A 19,225-nucleotide genomic window follows, 5' to 3' on the forward strand; every position below is an offset into this window, starting at 1 on the left:
ATTCCATATCTTGTAAAAATGTTTATTTCAAAATTAACGGTGACCGAGTGGACGCCCGACACAGTACAGTGGGTCTTCAATAAGGCTATAAACTCAGCCCGATAAATTACTCCGTCTATACTAGAAAAATTTGCCTACTCGCCCGTAAAAATTGCAGTATCGTTGAATTTGCAGATGACATTTCTATATTCTCTCGTTCTTCTGATCCAACGATCTGTATTCAATCCCTCCAACAATGCCTTAATGCACTTGAAATCTTTTTAAAGCAAAGAAGTCTCGAGGTCTGTTCTGAAAAAATCAAATTGGTTCTTTCCAATAGAGGGAGTATTGATACCTCTAACCCAGCATACACTCCATCATTAAATGACATCTTTATACCCCCTCCCCCCATCTTAAATTTCTCGGTATTATTCACCTGGTGGGAGGCAGATCCAATTACCATTAGGATGGTCTATGCCACCCTCATCAGAAGCATTTTGGAATACGGATCCCATGTTTTTAACTTCGTGTCTCATAAATACTTTGAAAAAATTGAAAAAATTCATAACGAAGCTCTAAGATTAGCCTTCGATTACAGGGGCAGTACTGCTATTAACGTTATGATGGCAGAATGCTGTGAAACTCCATTTAAAAAATTATTTTGCTTTTTAGCCAAAAAAGACGTCATTAGAACCTTTTGAGTCCTTAATCACCCATTTCCACATATGTTACTAGCCTTATCTGGACGCGTTAGAATCACCAAAGGGGCATTAAAAATCGGTTTGTTCTTCTAAATGCATTTAGAAATGTTAGAGATTGTAAACTCCGGATCCGTAGATCAAAAACGCACCCTTAATATGAATTTCCATAAAAAAACCTACTACTTTCCCTAAACATTAACACAGCAATAGGTTGACTAGTCCAAAAAAGCCCCTCTCCTACACAGGACTTTCGAGACCTGGTAGAAAATGAGTTCCAGGACTACACCCACTTTTATACAGACGGTTCAAAATCAATACCTGAAACAATAGCTGGTTGTGCTCTGGTATTGAGTATTTTCAATAAATGTCCTGCTTCCATAAATTCTTACTTGATCTTTATTATTAAAACTTGTTTAGCGGTTCTAGAGAAGCTTAAGAGCGTAATCTCACTAGTATGGATCTCTGGATAAAAGGGTATGCCAGAAAACGAAGCAGCAGACATGGCAGCTAAAACAGCAGTCAAAGAAGCTTCTCTTCTCAATATCCCCCTTCGCATCTCTGACTTCTTCGGCTCTACCTGAAAAATTCTGGATGAAATTTGCCATAATTACTTTACAGAAATAGGAAAAAATAAGGGTGTTCTCTTCACCCAGCGTTACTACAAATTCAAAGTCCCTTTGTCGCACGAGAAGCAATCACTATGTCTTGAACGCGGGCCTTGCACGGAAAAATATAATACCTTATGGAGGGTGTCCATGCGATTCTGAGGTTGACGAAGACCTAGACAACATTCTATGGGCTTGCCGTAGATTCGAAGCCTATAGACCGAAACTAACTAAAGCCCTATCAAAAATTATGAAAAGCCCTCCCCTTTTTTGTTCTTATCAATTATTAGCTAACCTATTCATTAAAATTGCCAGCCATTTATTTAAATTTTAGAAAAAAAGCCACCCTCAAAATCTGAACATTTTTGGATTTTACCTTGGCCGCCTTGTGCGAGGGAATCTTTCTATCGAAGGGTTCCTCCCGCACAGAGCGACCATCAGATTATCTTTTGAATTTTGCGGCCTTGTTACGCACATCGGGAAAACGGCCTAGCTGGCATCTCTTCTGAGTTGGCACAGTTGAATCCTGCCCGATACTATATTTCAAACTCAGTGGAGCACACACTCCCTCAACTTGGTCATGGCCGGGTATACAAAGCTTTTAGTAAGACAGGTATAGTGCCAATGCAGAATAAGAAGAAAATGCAGTACCATAGGAAACGTGCATACAAATTACAAAATAAATATGAAAAAATTATGCATGGATATTCAGAACTTATACAAAAATAAATAACAAATAAATAACGAATACGCAAAAGAATAAAAAAATGCGAAAAGTATATATTATAATCAAATTATAAAATTGTCCAAATTCCAAATAACGACAAGATTTTTATTTGACAAAAAATAAAATCCCGAATTTAAAAATATCTGAAACTAAAATTCACCGACTTCAAGCCCGACTTGTAAAATAAACGAATTATTAAATTCCCACCAATATTTCAAAACTCGAAATTTAGAACTGCTGAACATAGTTAATTGAACATAGTTAATAAAAGTGTAAAATAGTGGGAATTGTTGATGCTGAGTTTTTCTGATAATGTGGTGAAATTTAAGGTGAGTGGATTGTGGAAAAGTGTAGAAGGGTGTGCATGTGAGAGATTAATTGAGAGATTGTGAGATTGAAAAGGGGAGGTAGATATTTTGGAGGATTCAGACAAATTTGTGTAGAAGTTAAGGTTAGGCTGTTTGGAGATTTGTGGCAGGGTGGGAGGACTGAGTTGATCGGGTTGGTAGTAGAAGGGTTGGGTAGCGACAATGAAATGCGAGACAGGTACCAGACCGCAATGATAGATAGAGGCAGGAAAGCATAGAAGGCGGGAGAGTTTGAATTTGATTCATGGCTAGCGAAGCGAGTATCTCCGCGGAAGAAACAGATTTAGAGCAGAAAGTGTTCAGTACGTCGAAAGAGGAGATCAAGAAAAGGAAGACAAGGGGGAAGTATAAGAAAACTATAGAAAAGGAGAGGTTAAGATCAAAAAGCGTAAGTTCAATTGAGGCCTTTATCAAAAGGAAGAGAGAGGAAAGGGAAAGCAGTGAAGAGAAGGAAGATATCGGTGCGACCGTGAAATACCAAAAAATGTTTAGATCGCCGCCGGAAAAGCAGAGTTTGGTAGGGAAGAGTGATAATAGTAAGGGGGCTGACGAAAGCGGAGATGAAAGTGAAGTTTCGATGAAAAAGGAAAGACTAAAGGAAATTGACGAAGTGATGATAGAGGTAATGTGGGTTTATAAAGAAAAGCAGAAGAAAAGGGGAAAGGAATTAAAGAAGGAAATTAGGCGGGAAATGGCTGAAGTTAAGAAATAAATTTAAAAAATGGGAAGAAATCAGGGAAAAGTTGCAAAAGAGAATGCACTCATTGGAACAAAAAACACAACGGGACGAAGTCATAATGATGGAGACGTGGCTAAATGAAAAAGCATGGGAAAGAGTGCGGGGAAGGTTACCAAGAGGTTACAAATGGCAAGTGCAAAATGCAAAGAGGAAAAATAAAAAGGGCAGAGCAATGGGAGGAATGGTGATGGGATTGAGGAATGAATGTATAACAGGGATAGATAAAAAAGACAGGAAAGAACAAAAAGAAGAATTAATATTAGAAGAGGTAATGATGGATGGAGAGAAGTGGAAGGTAGTGGGTGTTTACGTGAACGGTGATATGCAGGAAAAAGCAGAGGAGATGAAAGAAATGATTGAAGAAAATAAAGAAAAGATTAGGCTGATAATAGGTGGGTGTTTCAATGCGAGAACACGAGATAGAGGAGAAAGGGAATATGGTGAAGAGAGAAGAAGACAATCCAAAGATAAGGTAGTAAATGGGGAGGGAAAAAAGTTGTTGAAGAGCTTGGAGAAGTTGGGATGATATATCTTAAACGGAAATATAGAAGGAGATGAGAAAGGAGAATATACACGCTCAGGAGGTGAAAGGGGAACGGTAATTGATTATCTGATAGTGGATGATCAGGTAAGAAAGAAGGTTAAGAAATATCAAAATGGAAGAGGGAAATGTGGACGAGGAGATGGAAAAAATGATGGGAGAAATAAAAATAGGATTAGAGTGCACAAACAGAAATGAAGTTAGTAAAGGGGAGAATAGAAGTGGGTGGGATGAGGACTGTAAAGAGAAAAAAAGGAGGTCAGAAAGGAATTAAGAAAATGGAGAAAAGAAAAAAGTAATGGGGAAGAATACAGGCAAAACAAGAAAGATGATACTGACTTATGTTATCAAAGGAAAGAGAAATTGGTAGGAGGAGTAGAGAGAAAAGTTATAAAGGGAGGAAAATATGGTAAAGAAAGAGATGAGGAATAGGACATATGAAGGAAGATATAGTTAAGGTTTTAGGAATAATGAAGGATGGAAAGGCACCTGGTATAGATGAGATTCCAAATGAAGTATGGAAATATAGAGGAGAGGAACTAGAGGAATGGACATGGATAATGTGTAATAAAGAATGGAGAGGAGAGGGGTGGCCAGAGTTATGGAAAGAAGGAGTAATTATACCAATAGTAAAGAAAGGCAAAGGAGAAGAGGTTAAAGATTATATGGGGCTGACGTCGATCCCAACACTGTATGAATTATATGTAACTATTTTGTCGGAGAAATTGAAGATAGAAGTTGAAGGAAAAAAGATAGTCACCGAATCAGGCAGGGTTCAGAAAAGGAATGGGGGTAATGTACAACATATATGTTCTAAACTATCTAGTAAATAAGAGACTTAAAAGAGAAAATGGGGCAATGATAGCAATGTTCGTGGACTTAAAGGCGGCGTTTGACTCATTAGACCGAGGCGAAATAGAAAAAGATATGGTAAAAAAGGGGATAAGAGAGGGATTCATAAAGAGAGTATCGGAAACTTTTAGAGAGACAAAAAGCACGGTAAAGGTAGAGGAACAAGCAGGAAACAGCTTCTGGTTGGTGAGAGGTGTGAGGCAAGGATGTCCCCTGAGCCCACTTTTATTTTATTTAATAATATCAGACTTGGCAGAAAAAATGAGGAGAAAAGTTTGGGGGGGATTTAGGATAGGGAAGGGAAAGATATATACACTGGCATACGCAGACGACATTGTTTTGATGTCAGAGGATGAAGAAGGGATGGCGAAATTAATTGCAGGATTAGACAAATACTTAGATGGGAAAAAGCTGAATGTAAATGTAGAATAGACAAAGATAATGATGTTTAGAAAAGGAGGGGGAAGTAAGAAAGAATGGACAGGGAGATGGAAGGGAATAAAGTTAGAAGTAAAAGAGTATAAATATTTGGGATATATCTTGCAAACGAATGGAGATCATACAGATCATATAAGAAAAAGGATAAAAAAAAGCAGCATGGGTAATGAAACAGAAATGGGGAGTAGGAAAAAAGGGTTAAAAAAATTGGAGAAGGAGAATGTGGTTGTTTGATACGCTGGTATGGCCAATATTAGGTTATGGAGCAGAGATATGGGGACGGAAAAAAAGGAAAGATGTTGAGAGTTTACAAGAGAGGTATATTAAGTGGACACTAAGGGTAGAGTGTAGGACGCCAGGATATATAGTGAGAGAAGAAGCGCAAAGGGATAAGTTAAGTATTAAAGCGGGAAAGAGGGCATGGAAATTTGAGACGAAGCTGTGGGAGGAAAAGGGAGGGGAGTTGGCGGAAAATAATTTGATGGAGGTAAAAGAGAGGAGAGGGAGGGCGATCGAATTAACGAGATGGGAAGAAAAAAGGAGGGAGTTCTCTAATGATTGAGAAATATAAGACGGGACATATAAGATGGGTGATGATTGAGGAATCAAAATACAATAAATGGTATAAGATCAAAAAAAAGGAAAGAGTGCTAAAGTATTAAGAAAAGGGATGGGGAGAGAGAAGGTGGACCAGAATAGCAAGATTTAGATTGGGAAACGAGGAAAGGAAGGGGATGTATTGGGAAGAAGAAGAGAACAGAAGGTGTAAAATATGTCAATAGGAGGAGGAAACATGGGAACATGTATGGGAAGGATGTAGTGGAGGAATGGAAGATCAAGGAAGCTGGCACGAGAATGTGGTTATGATTCTGGGGGAGGATGGATTAGGAGACGAATAGATGAAGGAGTTGGAGGGTGCTAGCGAAGAGAATAAGAGAGGATGAAAGAATGCACGTGAAGAAAGGCAAATTGGAGGTATAAAAAAAGTGAAAGAAAAAAGGAAACGGAAGTCGCTTAGATTAGAAACGTAGAGATTGTAAGTAATGCTTATGTAATAGTATAAGTGGACTAAGTTGTGTTTGCGTTCTCATGCTCTCTCTCTCTCCCTCTTTCACTTGCACTCTCGCTTTCGTTTGCTCGCTCACTCGTTTGCTAATAAGTCCTTAATTGCGCTATCGCAGGAAATAAGAATAAGTTTCTAGAGATAAGACTTTATGTAAATATTCGTAAATAATTGTATATATACAAAGGATAATGTCGTAAAAAATATAGATATGAGCGCAAAGATTGCAAGGAATGAAAGTCATGTAAGCCCTTAGGGGACGCATTATAAATAAAGAAGAAGAATAAAGCAAACAATTTAATTAATCATTAATTAATAATTTATTAATTTTTTTCGCCAAATTTTAAATTTCGTGAAACTTAAATTTCAACAATAGAAATATTTATGGGATTTTAACAATTAATTAACTTTATAATTCGACAATTTTTTTTTCTTGCTAATTTATGATTTTGTTATTCATTTTTGCATTATTTTGTGTTAGTCCCGGATATTGAAACACTTTTAAATATAGTAATAAAAAACTAATTTTTTTTTATTGCCGTCTTAAAATATAATGCTACTATATAATAAATATAATTATTATATCTATAGATGACAAAACAAGGAATATTATAAGTCCTAAAATATTATTTTCTTTTACAATGAAATAATGAAGTCTTAAATGTGACATTTTTTTAATCAATTAAACATTGTGAGGAAGCTAAAATGTTTAATATTTGTATGAAATTCTTAAAGAAAGACCATTAACCCTAGAACGATCCACCGGGAAAGTAAGCTACCCCATTCAAAGTAAGCTTCTGACTAAGGATATGTGCAGTTCGGTCCGGGACCCTGACCATAATTCACTTCAACTATTCGGCAATCGACCTCGGTCAACGAGCGAGATCATCTGTGTTTTGTGTGAATTCTGTGCGGATGTGAATATCGTTTGCGGTATCATTTAGGACTGTTCTGTGCTCTAATTGTTCCGCTGTAGAATGAATAGCCATATTATAAGTGTCATTTTCTCATTTTTGAATATTTGCCCTACCTTAAAATTGTTATACTATACAAAGAAAGGATTCTTCCACGGTACAAAGCGTATTTGAATAATTATGAAAAAAGCAAAAAAAAAATTATTTACGAAAAAAACTGATTTCATACTTATAAAAATTTAGGACCAGACCCACTATTATTAGTGCTTCTTGTTTAGCATCCCAAATTTTCAACTCGATGTGGCGCTTAGTGGCAATATAAGTTATAAAATAAAAAAAGTGTCGGTAAGGTAGAAGATTAATCGAAAATTATTTTTCGAAGTGCTACAATAAATCCATTTTGAAATTAAATTCTGAGAACTATTCCATTTGTAGCTAATACCAGTGGTATCGTGTTCCTTAAGGCCATGCGATGAGTGGGTCACGTGACCAGATTCCTACCTTACCGCCATTTTTTTTTATTTCCCAACTTATATTCACACGGAACATTACATCGCGCTTCGTGTGAAAATTTGGGAAATCAGAAAGGTGTCAGTGAGTAGGAATCTGGCCACGTGACCCACTCGCCAGATGGTCTTAAGGGCATGTGATACTTGGAAAACGATTGATTTTACCATTTTTAGGTTCCCCCGTTTTTTTTCTATAATAATAAATATTTTGTCTTAAAAATTTGGGAAATGGTAGCGAACATGCTAACGGACGTCCCTGCACACTTTTTTGTGGGTTAATTTAAAAATTATATTTGGTTAAATTTGATTAATTTGCATGGCGCTTAGGAATTATTATCGATTTTATTAGTGTTATATTCCCCCGGCTTTTTCCCTAGATTAATAAATATTTTGTCTTCAAAAGCTGGGGAATGATAGCGAACATGCTAACGGACTTTCCTGCACACTTTTTTTTGTGAGTTAATTCCAAAAAAATTTTGATTCTACTAAAAACGTGTATTTTGCGAGGTTATGTGTATTACAATTCTCTCGAGGGTCGCTTCCAAACTACACAATATTTTTGGCTGAAAACTTTGGACTTACAAATAAACATAGTAACTAATGTCCCGAAACTAACCTTGTTTGTAGGCAATGAACCAAATTTATTTCATAAATAATTTCGAAATTATCGAAATCCCAGAGCTGAAACACGAACCTAACCTCAAAATAATGCACATGCATAAAATTATTATTCAGAACAATACAAGTTTTTTGTTATTATCCCTAAAAAAAAGTCCGGGGACGTCCGTTGTGATGTTTTATAGCATCTCCGAATTCAGTTTTTAAACATTTTTATTTTTGTGGAAAAGAAGCCCTGGGAACTGTACCCGATTGACCACACGAAGAAGTATTACATGCCCTTAACAAAAGTTTGTTGGAGCTGGTTTTAGAAACTGAAGATAGTTGGAAGCATACGTGGCCGGCTACGCCTACTGCGCAGAGATTCGAACTGTGGCTTGTTGAGCTACTGCGCTTTCCCGGCGCAGTGACTCTCATTGATCGCTATTGGCGCGTGATTTAAACCGGCATAATTAACAAATGTTGAAATTAAAATAGGTTAAGATTGTAAGTTGTACATTAGTATCAGAAATAACGTAATTTGTGGTGTAAGGTTAGAAAAAAATACCAATGCGTATATTTGGTAAACAATAGCACATTTTGTTTCAATTCAAAAGATGAATTTATATTTCATTTACAAAGACATTTGAAGAACAAAAATGTTTATTTAACGAGTCATGTGTATAACAAAATATTGGTACAAAAAGCCGCATCTTTTTGTACCAATAGATACTGGCTGGATTTTTATTATCAGCAATGATGATTTTTGTTTCTTCTTTTCACATTATGAGCGTCATTATTTGGCTTCTCTGAATTAAAAATAACTGTTCTGAGCTGAAAACGTTATTTGCAGGTATTTAAATAGCATTATTTTTTTTTTTTCACTGGAAATTTTTACATGAAGTTATGTGAATATTCATACATATTATATTAAATGCTAGAAATATATTTATTTAAAAATTCGTTGGTGAAATAAAAGTTAGTCTTTGGAACTAAAAAAACTATTAATTATAATAAAAAAGTTGGGATCACTGCTACTGCGCCGAACGCGGCTTGACGCAGGAGAGAGAGTTATCTGAAACTTCCCGTTCGCTTCCCCGACAGCCCCGAAAACAAAAATTGTCGTAGAGTCTACTGTATTTTTTTCCTGTAAAACACTAACAGTGTAGAAATTGTAATCTTCTCCAAGTCTATTGTAGAAACTTCTATAGTTGTTCATAATGTTGTTCTGTTTAAAGCCACTTATTAATGTTTAATGAAATAAGTTAAAAGAAAATTATTTTAATTTGGACTAGTTAATTAATGAACTATTCCATTTGTGGATAATACCAGTGGTAGCGTGTTTATTTCATGAACTTATTAAGATGACGCGTTTGGGTACAGATATGTACCCTTGTCAAATCGCAGTCTTTTTCCTTAACAAAAGTTTGTTGGAGCTGATTTTAGAAAGTGAAGATGTTTGAAAGTATTTTATTCCTTTACAACACTAACAGTGTAGAAATCGTAATCTTCTCCAAGTCTATTGTAGAAACTTCTATCGCTGTTCATAATGTTGTTCTGTTTAAAGCCACTTATTAATGTTTAATGAAATAAGTTAAAAGAAAATTATTTTAATTCGGACTGGTTAATTAATGAACTGATGTACCAATCTGTACCCAAAACCAACTCCAACAAACTTATATCAAGGAAAAAAAATGCGATTTGATAAGGATACAGATCTGTACCGAAACGCGTCATCTCAATAAGATCATTAAATAAACACGCTGCCACTGGTATTAGCCACAAATGGAATAGATCATTAATTAACCAGTCTAAATAAAAATAATTCTCTTTTAATTTATTTTATTAAACATTAAATTCTGAGAATTAAGAACAAGAAAATAAGTATTATCACTTTGTTTTTAAATTTATGTAAATATAATTTTCATAATATAGAATTTTACAAAATATTATGAGAAATTCCGAGTCCTTTTAAAAGATGTTTATAACTTTTAGAAGTTCAGAAGTAATCAAGAAATATTTGATAAATTTTCGAATTTTTTCCGAATTTGCAAATCTTTGTCATCTATTTAAAACGTTTTAAATTCTTGAAAATAGTTTTAGCTGACATGAATTTTTCTCTTAAAGATCATTTTTCAAAATAAAAAATTATTGTAAATTTTCACACGAATATAAGAAAAATTCTTTTTTTTTTTAAATCTTTTCAGACCTTCTAACTCTTCTAATTTCTAAAAATTATTCAAATTTTTCCTGCATTTTTTGTTTATTCTGCTAAGTTAAAAAAATTTCCTTAAAATCTTTCAGATTCTTCTTTGACTATTTTTGATATCTTCTAAAATCTTTTTAAATAATCTCTTCAATTTAATTTTTCGAAATAAAAAATTATTTTAGTTTTTCCTGGGAACCTGAAAAAATGTCTTTCATTTTCGTGGAACTTTACAAAAATCTTTACAAGTTTTAATTATTTTTGAATCGTTTCAAAACTATTGCATATCTCTTAATCTTACTCAAATTTTTTCTAAAACGATGTAATATAGCAAAATTTTAAAATTTTGCTTTAAAATCTTGCACACTTTTTAAAAATTTTTGGAAATAATTCTGAACATTTTTTTATTCTTTTTTTGTTTTTCTCTTGAAATTACTTACAAAACAGAAATTTTAAAATTTCCCGTGAATGTTAAGAACTTTTTTTCGCACTTAAAATTATTCTTTTAGAATAAAACCGAAACAATTTCTCATAAGATCTTTCATAATTATTAAAAAGCTTCTAACTCTTTTATTCGTGGTTTTCGTGTGTTCTCTGAGTTCACTTTTATAACCTGATTTTCACAACGTGGCGATAAACATCGGCATAATTAATGGAAGGGTTTATCCAGCACAGAGCGGCCGTCACATTATCTTTTGAATTTTGCCGCCTTGTTACGCACGTCGGGAAATTCGTTTAACTGCCATCTCTTGTGATTTGGCACAGTTGAGTCCTGTCCGACACTATGTTTCGGACTCAGTGGAGAACACTTTTCCTCAACTTGGTCATGGCCGGATATACAAAGCCTTTAGTAAAGCAATGCCATTTCTGTGACGTCTCGTTTATTTACAAATTAAACAGTGGCAATAGGTTTTGTTGTATTCCTTCGCTCTCTCACTCACTGTAACAGTCAGGTCATGGGAGTGTGTGAGCGAAGACATAAAGCAGTTGTCATAGTAATTAAATAATTGAACGTATCCTTAATCAGTATTTAAATGTTGATATGTTTGACAATTATACTAGAAAGAGTTAGAGGAAAGGATAAGACAATTGTAAATTCCACTAATACCATCTAAATCTGATTATGAGTTAGCAGTGTTGTTGTTATTGGCAATACCCTGTAACATTATTACTCTTCTCTAACCGGGGATTGACTTTGTGCTTATTCATATTATTAATTTGATTACTGCACTTGGCTGATTTTAATAAGAGAACTTACATATACCAAAAATTGTATTAATTTTTGGTAATAATTCTGTTGCTTTTTAAACATATCTCAATGATATTTATTTTGATCTAGAGATTCGTTCAATTTGCGTTTACTTTGTCCTTTCCAGTAAATTGCAACTAACAAAATGCATTGATTCTAATACTGATAGAATAATAAATATAGCGCTAAACATTTTACAGTTACACTTGAACATTATTTTTTAAACGAGAAAATAAGTAAAACTTATTTTTAGATTAAAATTTCATACTGAAATTTTCAATCATCATAAAAAAAGACAACAAAAATCATGGATTGTGGATTTACCCGAGGGAGAGATGATTGCGTGATTTAGCGATAGATCTCTTTCATCAGATATATTTGAGATTATTTGACATAATTTAAATGTTTATTTTTTTGCAAATTTCTTCACATACAAGGTCCTCATGTTTGAATAAGGTGCAAGGTCGTTACGAGAAAGTACAATTTTATTTTATTTAAATTTGGCTTTTTATTAATGAGCTTAAACTTTATTCGCACAACAAGGTCTTAACATTTAAGTTCAATGTATAGTCGGTGCGAGAAAGTACAAATATCCTTTAAATTTGGCTTTTTATTAATGAGCCTATACTTTATTCACACAACGAGGCCTTAACATTTGAGTTAAGTGCAAAGTCGTCACGAGCAAGTACAATTTTATTTCCTTAAAATTAAACTTTTTATTAATGAGCGTAAACTTTACTCGCACAACGAGGCCTTAACATTTAAGTTAAGTGAAAAGTCGTTACGAGTTCTTTTCTGGTTCCATTTTTATAAAAAATTCAAATTAAAATGCCCATGTAAATTTCAATAGCTAGCGTAACTATGCACAACGAGGTTTCTTTATCGTAAGATAAAGTGCAAAGTCGTTGCAATAAAGTTGCGCACACTATTTTTTTATTTATTTAAAATCCCCATACTGAAATGCAAACATGCACAACGAGGTATCCACGTAAACGTGAAGTGCAAATTCGTTATAATCATGCATAAAATAATTTAAAAAATAAATAAATTCCCCAAAAACTTACGTATAACTATTCGAATTCTGATGAATTTGGATAGTTTAGTGAACGGAAGTTTGTGATTTGAGTAGGAGAAGCCGTTGTGAGTAGCGTCCTTTTTGAATAACACTTATTCAATTAAAATTCTGTCTTCAATGAATGCACCAGGAGAGACTCCCTCCTCGTAGACCTTTGAGTAAGAAGTCCTTGTAATTAAAAGAGGCCTGATAACGGTATCGCAATCAATTATAGAGTGCATTAGCCACACGCTATCCCCACTTATTAGCTGAATGCGCGCGCAATCGATCGTATGATTCAATGATTTCGTGAATCATCCCTTGGCTCTAACTGGCTGCCCACTTTTGAGTCAGGAGCGTATTAATATAAATATTCGCCGGTAGCTTAATTACTGAATTCCAATGATGAAAATAGAATGGACTGTCTCAACTCTACCCATAGAAATCTCAGTATATTAACTGCAGATTCTAAGGCTCTGAGAAGCTGCAGAGAAATTCTCCACAGGCACTGACGTAGATATTTTGAAAAGTCCGACATTGAAATAAAAATGCGATCATAAATAACAAGCAGGGAGGCTGGAATTGAGATAAGAATTCGCCTTACCGATAGAAATATCAGAGTATATGCTAAAGATTCTCAAGGCTCTGAGAAGCTCCCCTACCGAAAGAAATCTCTGAGTTTTCTTTAGCGAAATAGCCTGGCCCATTTGAGTCTATAAACAGAGTCGATTTGAAATAAAATAGTCTCGCAGATAGTTTGAGAGATTTGGGTCGTTTTCAAGATCCTTTAAGTGGTCCTTTTAAGAGTGGTGTGACGGTAATATAATGTTCCTTTTGTATTCGTCACGTACCAGGCGGGCAAAGTTATTTACAGTAGTTGGTCGCGGCTAATCCGCTCTCCCTTTTTAAATTTCTCTTCAAATTATTAACACTTTTTTTAATTATTGAATTTTCTCATTATACTTATTTATAATTATAACTTATATACTAATATACAATTTTCTAGTTGAATTCAAAAATGTTGTCTTTTTTGGCGTATCTCATTCTATTTACGAGAAACGTTCTATTAATTCCAATTTTAAGCATTTAAAAGAAGTTAGATATCTGAAGTCATCGGAACCCGTATATTCCGAATTATTATGTTTTAGGCTGTTAACTATGAAATAAAAAAAAAATCTACTGCTAAATTTTAATCCGAAAGCTTAACAAAGGACCCTTGAGTGTTGGCTACTCTATTGAGATAGCCTCTTTGCTTGTTATTTATGATCGTATTCTTATTTCAATTTCGGAAAGGATATTTTAAAGCCTTCAGACCATTTAAACGAGCTACCTGGACCTTTAAAAATATCTACCTGAGTGCCTGCGGAGAATTTCTCTGAGCTTCTTTGACCTAAAGAATTTTTAATATATACTCAAAGATTCTTTTCGGTAGGGTCTGAGAAATTCTCCGGAGGCACACAGGTAGATAAATTTAAAGGTCCAGGTAGCTCGTTTAAATTTTTTTAAATTTCCTTTCCGAAATTGAAATAAAAATACGATCATAAATAACAAGAAGAGAAGCTGAAATTGAAATAAGAATTCAATCATAAATAACAAGCAGAGGGGATATGTCAATACAGTAGCCGACACTCAAGGGTCCTTTGTTAAGGTTTCGGATTAAAAATTAGAAATAGATTTTTTAAATTTCATAGTTAACAGCCTAAAACATAATAATTCGGAATCTACGGGTTTTGATGATATTAGATATCTAACCTTTTTTTCTAATGTTTAAAATCTGAATTAATACAACGTTTCTCGTAAATGGAATGAGATACGTCAAAAAAGACAACATTTTTAATTCAACTAGAAAATTGTATATTATTATATATGTTATAATTATAAATAAGTATACTGAGTAAATTTATCAATTAAAAAAAAGTATTAATACTTTGAAGAAAAATTTGAAAAGGGAGAGTCTGTAATAACTCTGCCCGCCCGGTACGTTACGAATACAATAGAAATATTATATTACAGTCGCATCACTCTTAAAAGGACCACTAAAAGGACCTTAAAAAGGACTTATATCTTTCTATCTCTGAGACTAAATCATTCAAATCGAACCTGCAGGTAGTCTCAAACCGGCCAGGCTATTTCACCTGAGAATACTCTGAGATTTCTATCGGTAGGGCATAGTTAATAATTTCAACAATTCTATAGTTTCACACTTTTTACAAATAAAAGAAACATTCTTTTGTCTATGCTTTAAAAAAATTGAACATATATTAATTTTCTGCAAAGTTATGGATTTTTAACGCTTTTTGGCAACTAAAATTCCCAGTGGCTCTTAAGGCGCTTTCTCAGGCTTGAAATTTAGTCCATGTATTATACAAAACCAGCTTTTCTCCTATAATTATGAATGTTTTGATTTCATATTTTAACCACACAATATAAAGATCTAAGTATAAAATCAACCAGAGAGTTTTTTTTCGAAAAATGGTCTTGTTGCCTTTTTCAATTGCTTGAAAATGTGATGCAATTTATGCGCCTGTGAAAGAACAAACTGCCACCGTGAGCGCACTCATGGTGAACGGAATATTAAGGCAGCCTATTCGAAGTGAAACAATAGGTAGTCCAGAGTGTTGTTTTTTCGACGATACTGTAAACAGCGTAAACCCAGGTTCGAGCCCAGAATTTAGATTAAGTGCCTGTCATGTCTCACTCAACTTTCCTATTGTTAGGGATTAGAGCCGGTTGACGAGACGATTAAAAAAAATAGAAGAAAATCGGTTAATCCGTTCAATTTCTGTTGAATGGTAATTTTGCATTCGCTTTAAGATTTCACTCATTATTCACCATATATTGACCGACTTTCCTAATATATTTTTTTCATTCTGTTTTAAATGATATCAGGAAATTTATTCAGGTAATTAAAATGTAATTGAGCCATGTTTTGTCTCATTTTAGTGATTGTAAGAGGTGACCATTATTGACGGATGATTTAGTGTGGTATTTATCAAAAGATAGGAGCAAATGCAAGGAAGTTAGAAATATGGCCCGTACACATGAAGGATATATCTTTTTTTTCTCTTCTCAGATACTATGACAAAAATGCTAACAAAAATCTTCCCGCTTGGCGGGGAGATTCTCCTCGCGCTCTGCACTCGCAAGTTTAAGCGCGCCTAAGGCGCGCGAGTATTGGTTCTGCAGGTGTATTTGAAACAAATAAAGACTTTAAAAAAAGATAGAATAATTATGAACATTTGTGATTGAAAATTCCATACTTTTCTGATTTAACGATTTTCAATTCTTGGCACAGCATTTTTACATTCTCATCAGAAAAGGTATTAGATTTATGTAAAATTGAACCAGCGCAGTTTTCCTCAAATATCCACGTTTTGAGATCCCTGAATCCGAAAAACAGGTTTTTACGAATGTGTCTGTCTGCCTGTATATCTGTCTGCATGTGTGTATGTATGTCTTTCTGTATGTCTCCCTGTGAACACGATAACTTTTTAAAAAATTAGTCTATTAGATTGCCCTTTGGTACACTCGTTTACTGTCCTAAACTAAAGGTCAAGTTCGTTGGCCAGCCATTTTGAAAAACAATTTAAAAAATAACCTCTTTTTGAATATTTTTGAGATCATTTTTTACAAATTCAAGGATTCTCTGTACGGTTTTCCATAGTATTTAAAAAGTCGAACAAATTATCTAATGACTTTTTTCAAAAAATTAAAAATTACTAGAGTTATAGCATTTACAAAATTCCAAAAAACACACGAAAATGAACCTTTCAAGCCAATTAACGGCCGATATGAAGAAATGTTAAGAGAAGAAAAAGTTTGATTTCTAAATGCCCTAGAAAATTATCATAACAACTTTTTGAATTTTCTTGATAAATCAAAAATTAAATTTTGACATCATACAAAATAATGGAAAATCCAAAAGTTACATTTATTCATGTAAAATTTTCACAGTATTTCAAATATTCTCAAATATAATAATGCATTTTCAAATATATATATATGCATAATTTAAAAGTTAAAAAAGGAAATTTAAGAAATTTAAATTAGACAAAAATCCAAATTAAAAATCACATTTAACGTTCAATAATCAAATTGATGCAAAATCCTGTTAAATAAAACAAGAATCCAACGACCAAATTTGGACCACAACGAATAAACAAAAACCAAAAATTCTATTGTAATCTGAAAAAACAAAAAACAAATAAAATTTTCGGACAAAAATATAAAAGAGGAAAGAAAAATGAGAAGGCAGCCAACCACATCCCCTTCCTTCTCTTTTTCTTTCTTTCGCCTTCTTTATTTTTATTATCATCAAATTACAATAAGATAAAAATAAAAAACATAAATAAACAAATAAAATTGCATTACCAACGTGTCGGTACTCGTACAGTACCACTATCAAGGCAAGACAAATTTAAATGGTAGAAATTGACAGCACCCACGAACAGGTGCTTTCTCTTTGAGACCTGAGAATCGAATGAGGTTCAGTAGGCCAATCTGTTTTAAACACAATATAAATATCTGTCACAATTACATCAGAAATAGAGAAAGTAAAAGAAAAACAGAATTCCGTTTTTCTTTTACTTTGTCTATTTATGATGTAATTGTGACTGATATTTATATTTTGTTCACAACAGATTGCCCTACTGACCCTCATTCGATTCTCAGGTCTCAAAGAGAGAGCACCTGTTCGTGGGTGCTGTCAATTTCTATCACTTAAATTGGTCTTGCCTTGATACGAGTACCGAAACGTTGGCAATGCAATTTTATTTATTTATATGTTTTTTATTTTTATTTTATTGTAATTTGATGATAATAACAATAAAAAAAAAAGAAAGAAAGAAAAAGAGAAGGAAGAGGACGAGGTTGGCTGCCTTCTCATTTTTCTTTCCTCTTTTTTATTTTTGTTCGAAAATTTTATTTGTTTTTTATTTTTTCAGATTACAATACGATTTTTGTTTATTCGTTGTGGTGAAAATTTGGTCGTTGGATTCTTGTTTTATTTAACAGGATTTTGCATCAATTTGATTATTGGACGTTAAATGTGATTTTTGATTTGGATTTTTGTCTAATTTAAATTTCTTAAGAAAATGTTGCATGAATAAATGTAACTTTTGGATTTTCCATTATTTTGTATGCTGTCAAAACTTAATTTTTGATTTATCAAGAAAATTCAAAAAGTTGTTATGATAATCTTCTAGGGCATTTAGAAATTCGTAAAAAATGGTCTCAAAAATATTCAAAAAGAGGTTATTTTTTTAATTGTTATTCAAAATGGCTGGCTAACAAACTTGACCTTTAGTTTAGGACAGTAAACGAGTGTACCAAAGGGCGATCTAATAGATTAATTTTTTAAAAAGTTATCGTGTTCACAGACATACATACACACATACAGGCAGACATACAGGCAGACAGACACATTCGTAAAAACCTGTTTTTCGGCTGCAGGGGGTCTCAAAACGTGGATATTTGACGAAAACTGGGCTGGTTCTATTTTACATAAATCTAATACCTTTTCTGATGAGAATGTAAAAATGCTGTGCCAAGAATTGAAAATCGTTAAATCAAATAGTATGGAATTTTCATTTATTTTATTTTAAAGGTTTAAATTTGAAGGGTATGCAATTCGCAGCTTTTTTTTATCAATCCCATTTCCAGAATTTTGAATTGAAAATTCATCAATCACAAAAATTCATAATTATTCTATCTTTTTGTAACGTCATTATTTGTTTCAAATACACCTCCTTGCGTCACAATGAATGTGCTTTTGGTCAGAACATTTCGTGAATTCTAAAAATTTCGTGAATTGCATGACTTCCGCGAATCCGTGAATTCTATGAATTTCGTGAATTCCGCGAACTCTATGAATTCCGCGAATTCCACAATATTCGCGAATTCCGTTTATTCCATAAATACTGTGATTTTGGTGAAGTTTATTAATGGCGTGAATTTCTTACATTCCTTCAATTTCGTACATTCTGTGAATTCCGTGAAATCTTTTGATTCGTGGAGTTCGTGAATAAGAGAAAATCATGGAATTCACGTAACTCACGAAATTTGTTGAATTCAGCAATTCCTTACATTCAAGTAATTTCGTAAGTTCCGTGAATTCCTTGAATTCCGCAAATTCGTTTAATTCGGTGGATTCCATCAATTCAGTGAATTTTATTAATTTTGTGAATTCCGCAAATTCTTTGTATTCCGTGAATTCCTCTAATTTCTTTTAATTCCACGAATTCCTGAAATTCCACGAATTCCTTGAATTTAATGAATACGCGCTTATAAACTATATATTAACAAAAGTATTGGCTCCGTCAGAAAATTTCTATCATTGCCTGGAACAAGTGTTCTGAGAAATCATTTACATTTTTTTTAAATTTTTCGCTTCAATAGGTGTCGAGATTTCCACCTGCAAGGATAATACAGAAGTGCTACTGGCTACTGTATTTGTATTGTAAAATTCCAATACATGTAAGGTACCATACTAATTCAGGCATTACAAAAATACAAAATTATGGATTGTAGCGTGTGTTGGACAACTAGATAGTATGTGAGCTAAATGCTCGGGGCGTGCATAATACGCCCTGCAGCTATCATCGGGAATGTCTTGGCTCAAAATGTGGCGACGGTATGTTAAGGTGGAAATGACACCGTCTTGGCATGCAAAAATGAAACCCTCT

At 33.6% G+C, this 19,225-nt stretch overlaps 1 protein-coding gene across 4 annotated transcripts in view; it reads right to left on the minus strand.

Annotated features, from left to right (window-relative positions):
- Positions 1-19,225, minus strand: part of LOC117174165 — a 325,625-nt gene that overhangs the window by 186,484 nt on the left and 119,916 nt on the right. For 2 of the 4 annotated variants that reach the window (XM_033362992.1, XM_033362989.1), the window contains exon 1: positions 999-1,267. The exons of the other annotated variants lie outside the window; for them this stretch is intronic. In XM_033362992.1, coding sequence (XP_033218883.1) covers positions 999-1,059 — 61 coding nt within the window. In that variant the 5' untranslated portion in view covers positions 1,060-1,267. Of the gene's footprint in view, positions 1-998; positions 1,268-19,225 lie in introns of those variants that run through there. 4 annotated transcript variants of the gene reach the window in all.

Source organism: Belonocnema kinseyi, chromosome 6 (assembly GCF_010883055.1).
Source record: "Belonocnema kinseyi isolate 2016_QV_RU_SX_M_011 chromosome 6, B_treatae_v1, whole genome shotgun sequence".
In the NCBI taxonomy this organism is placed as follows: Eukaryota; Metazoa; Arthropoda; class Insecta; order Hymenoptera; family Cynipidae; genus Belonocnema; species Belonocnema kinseyi.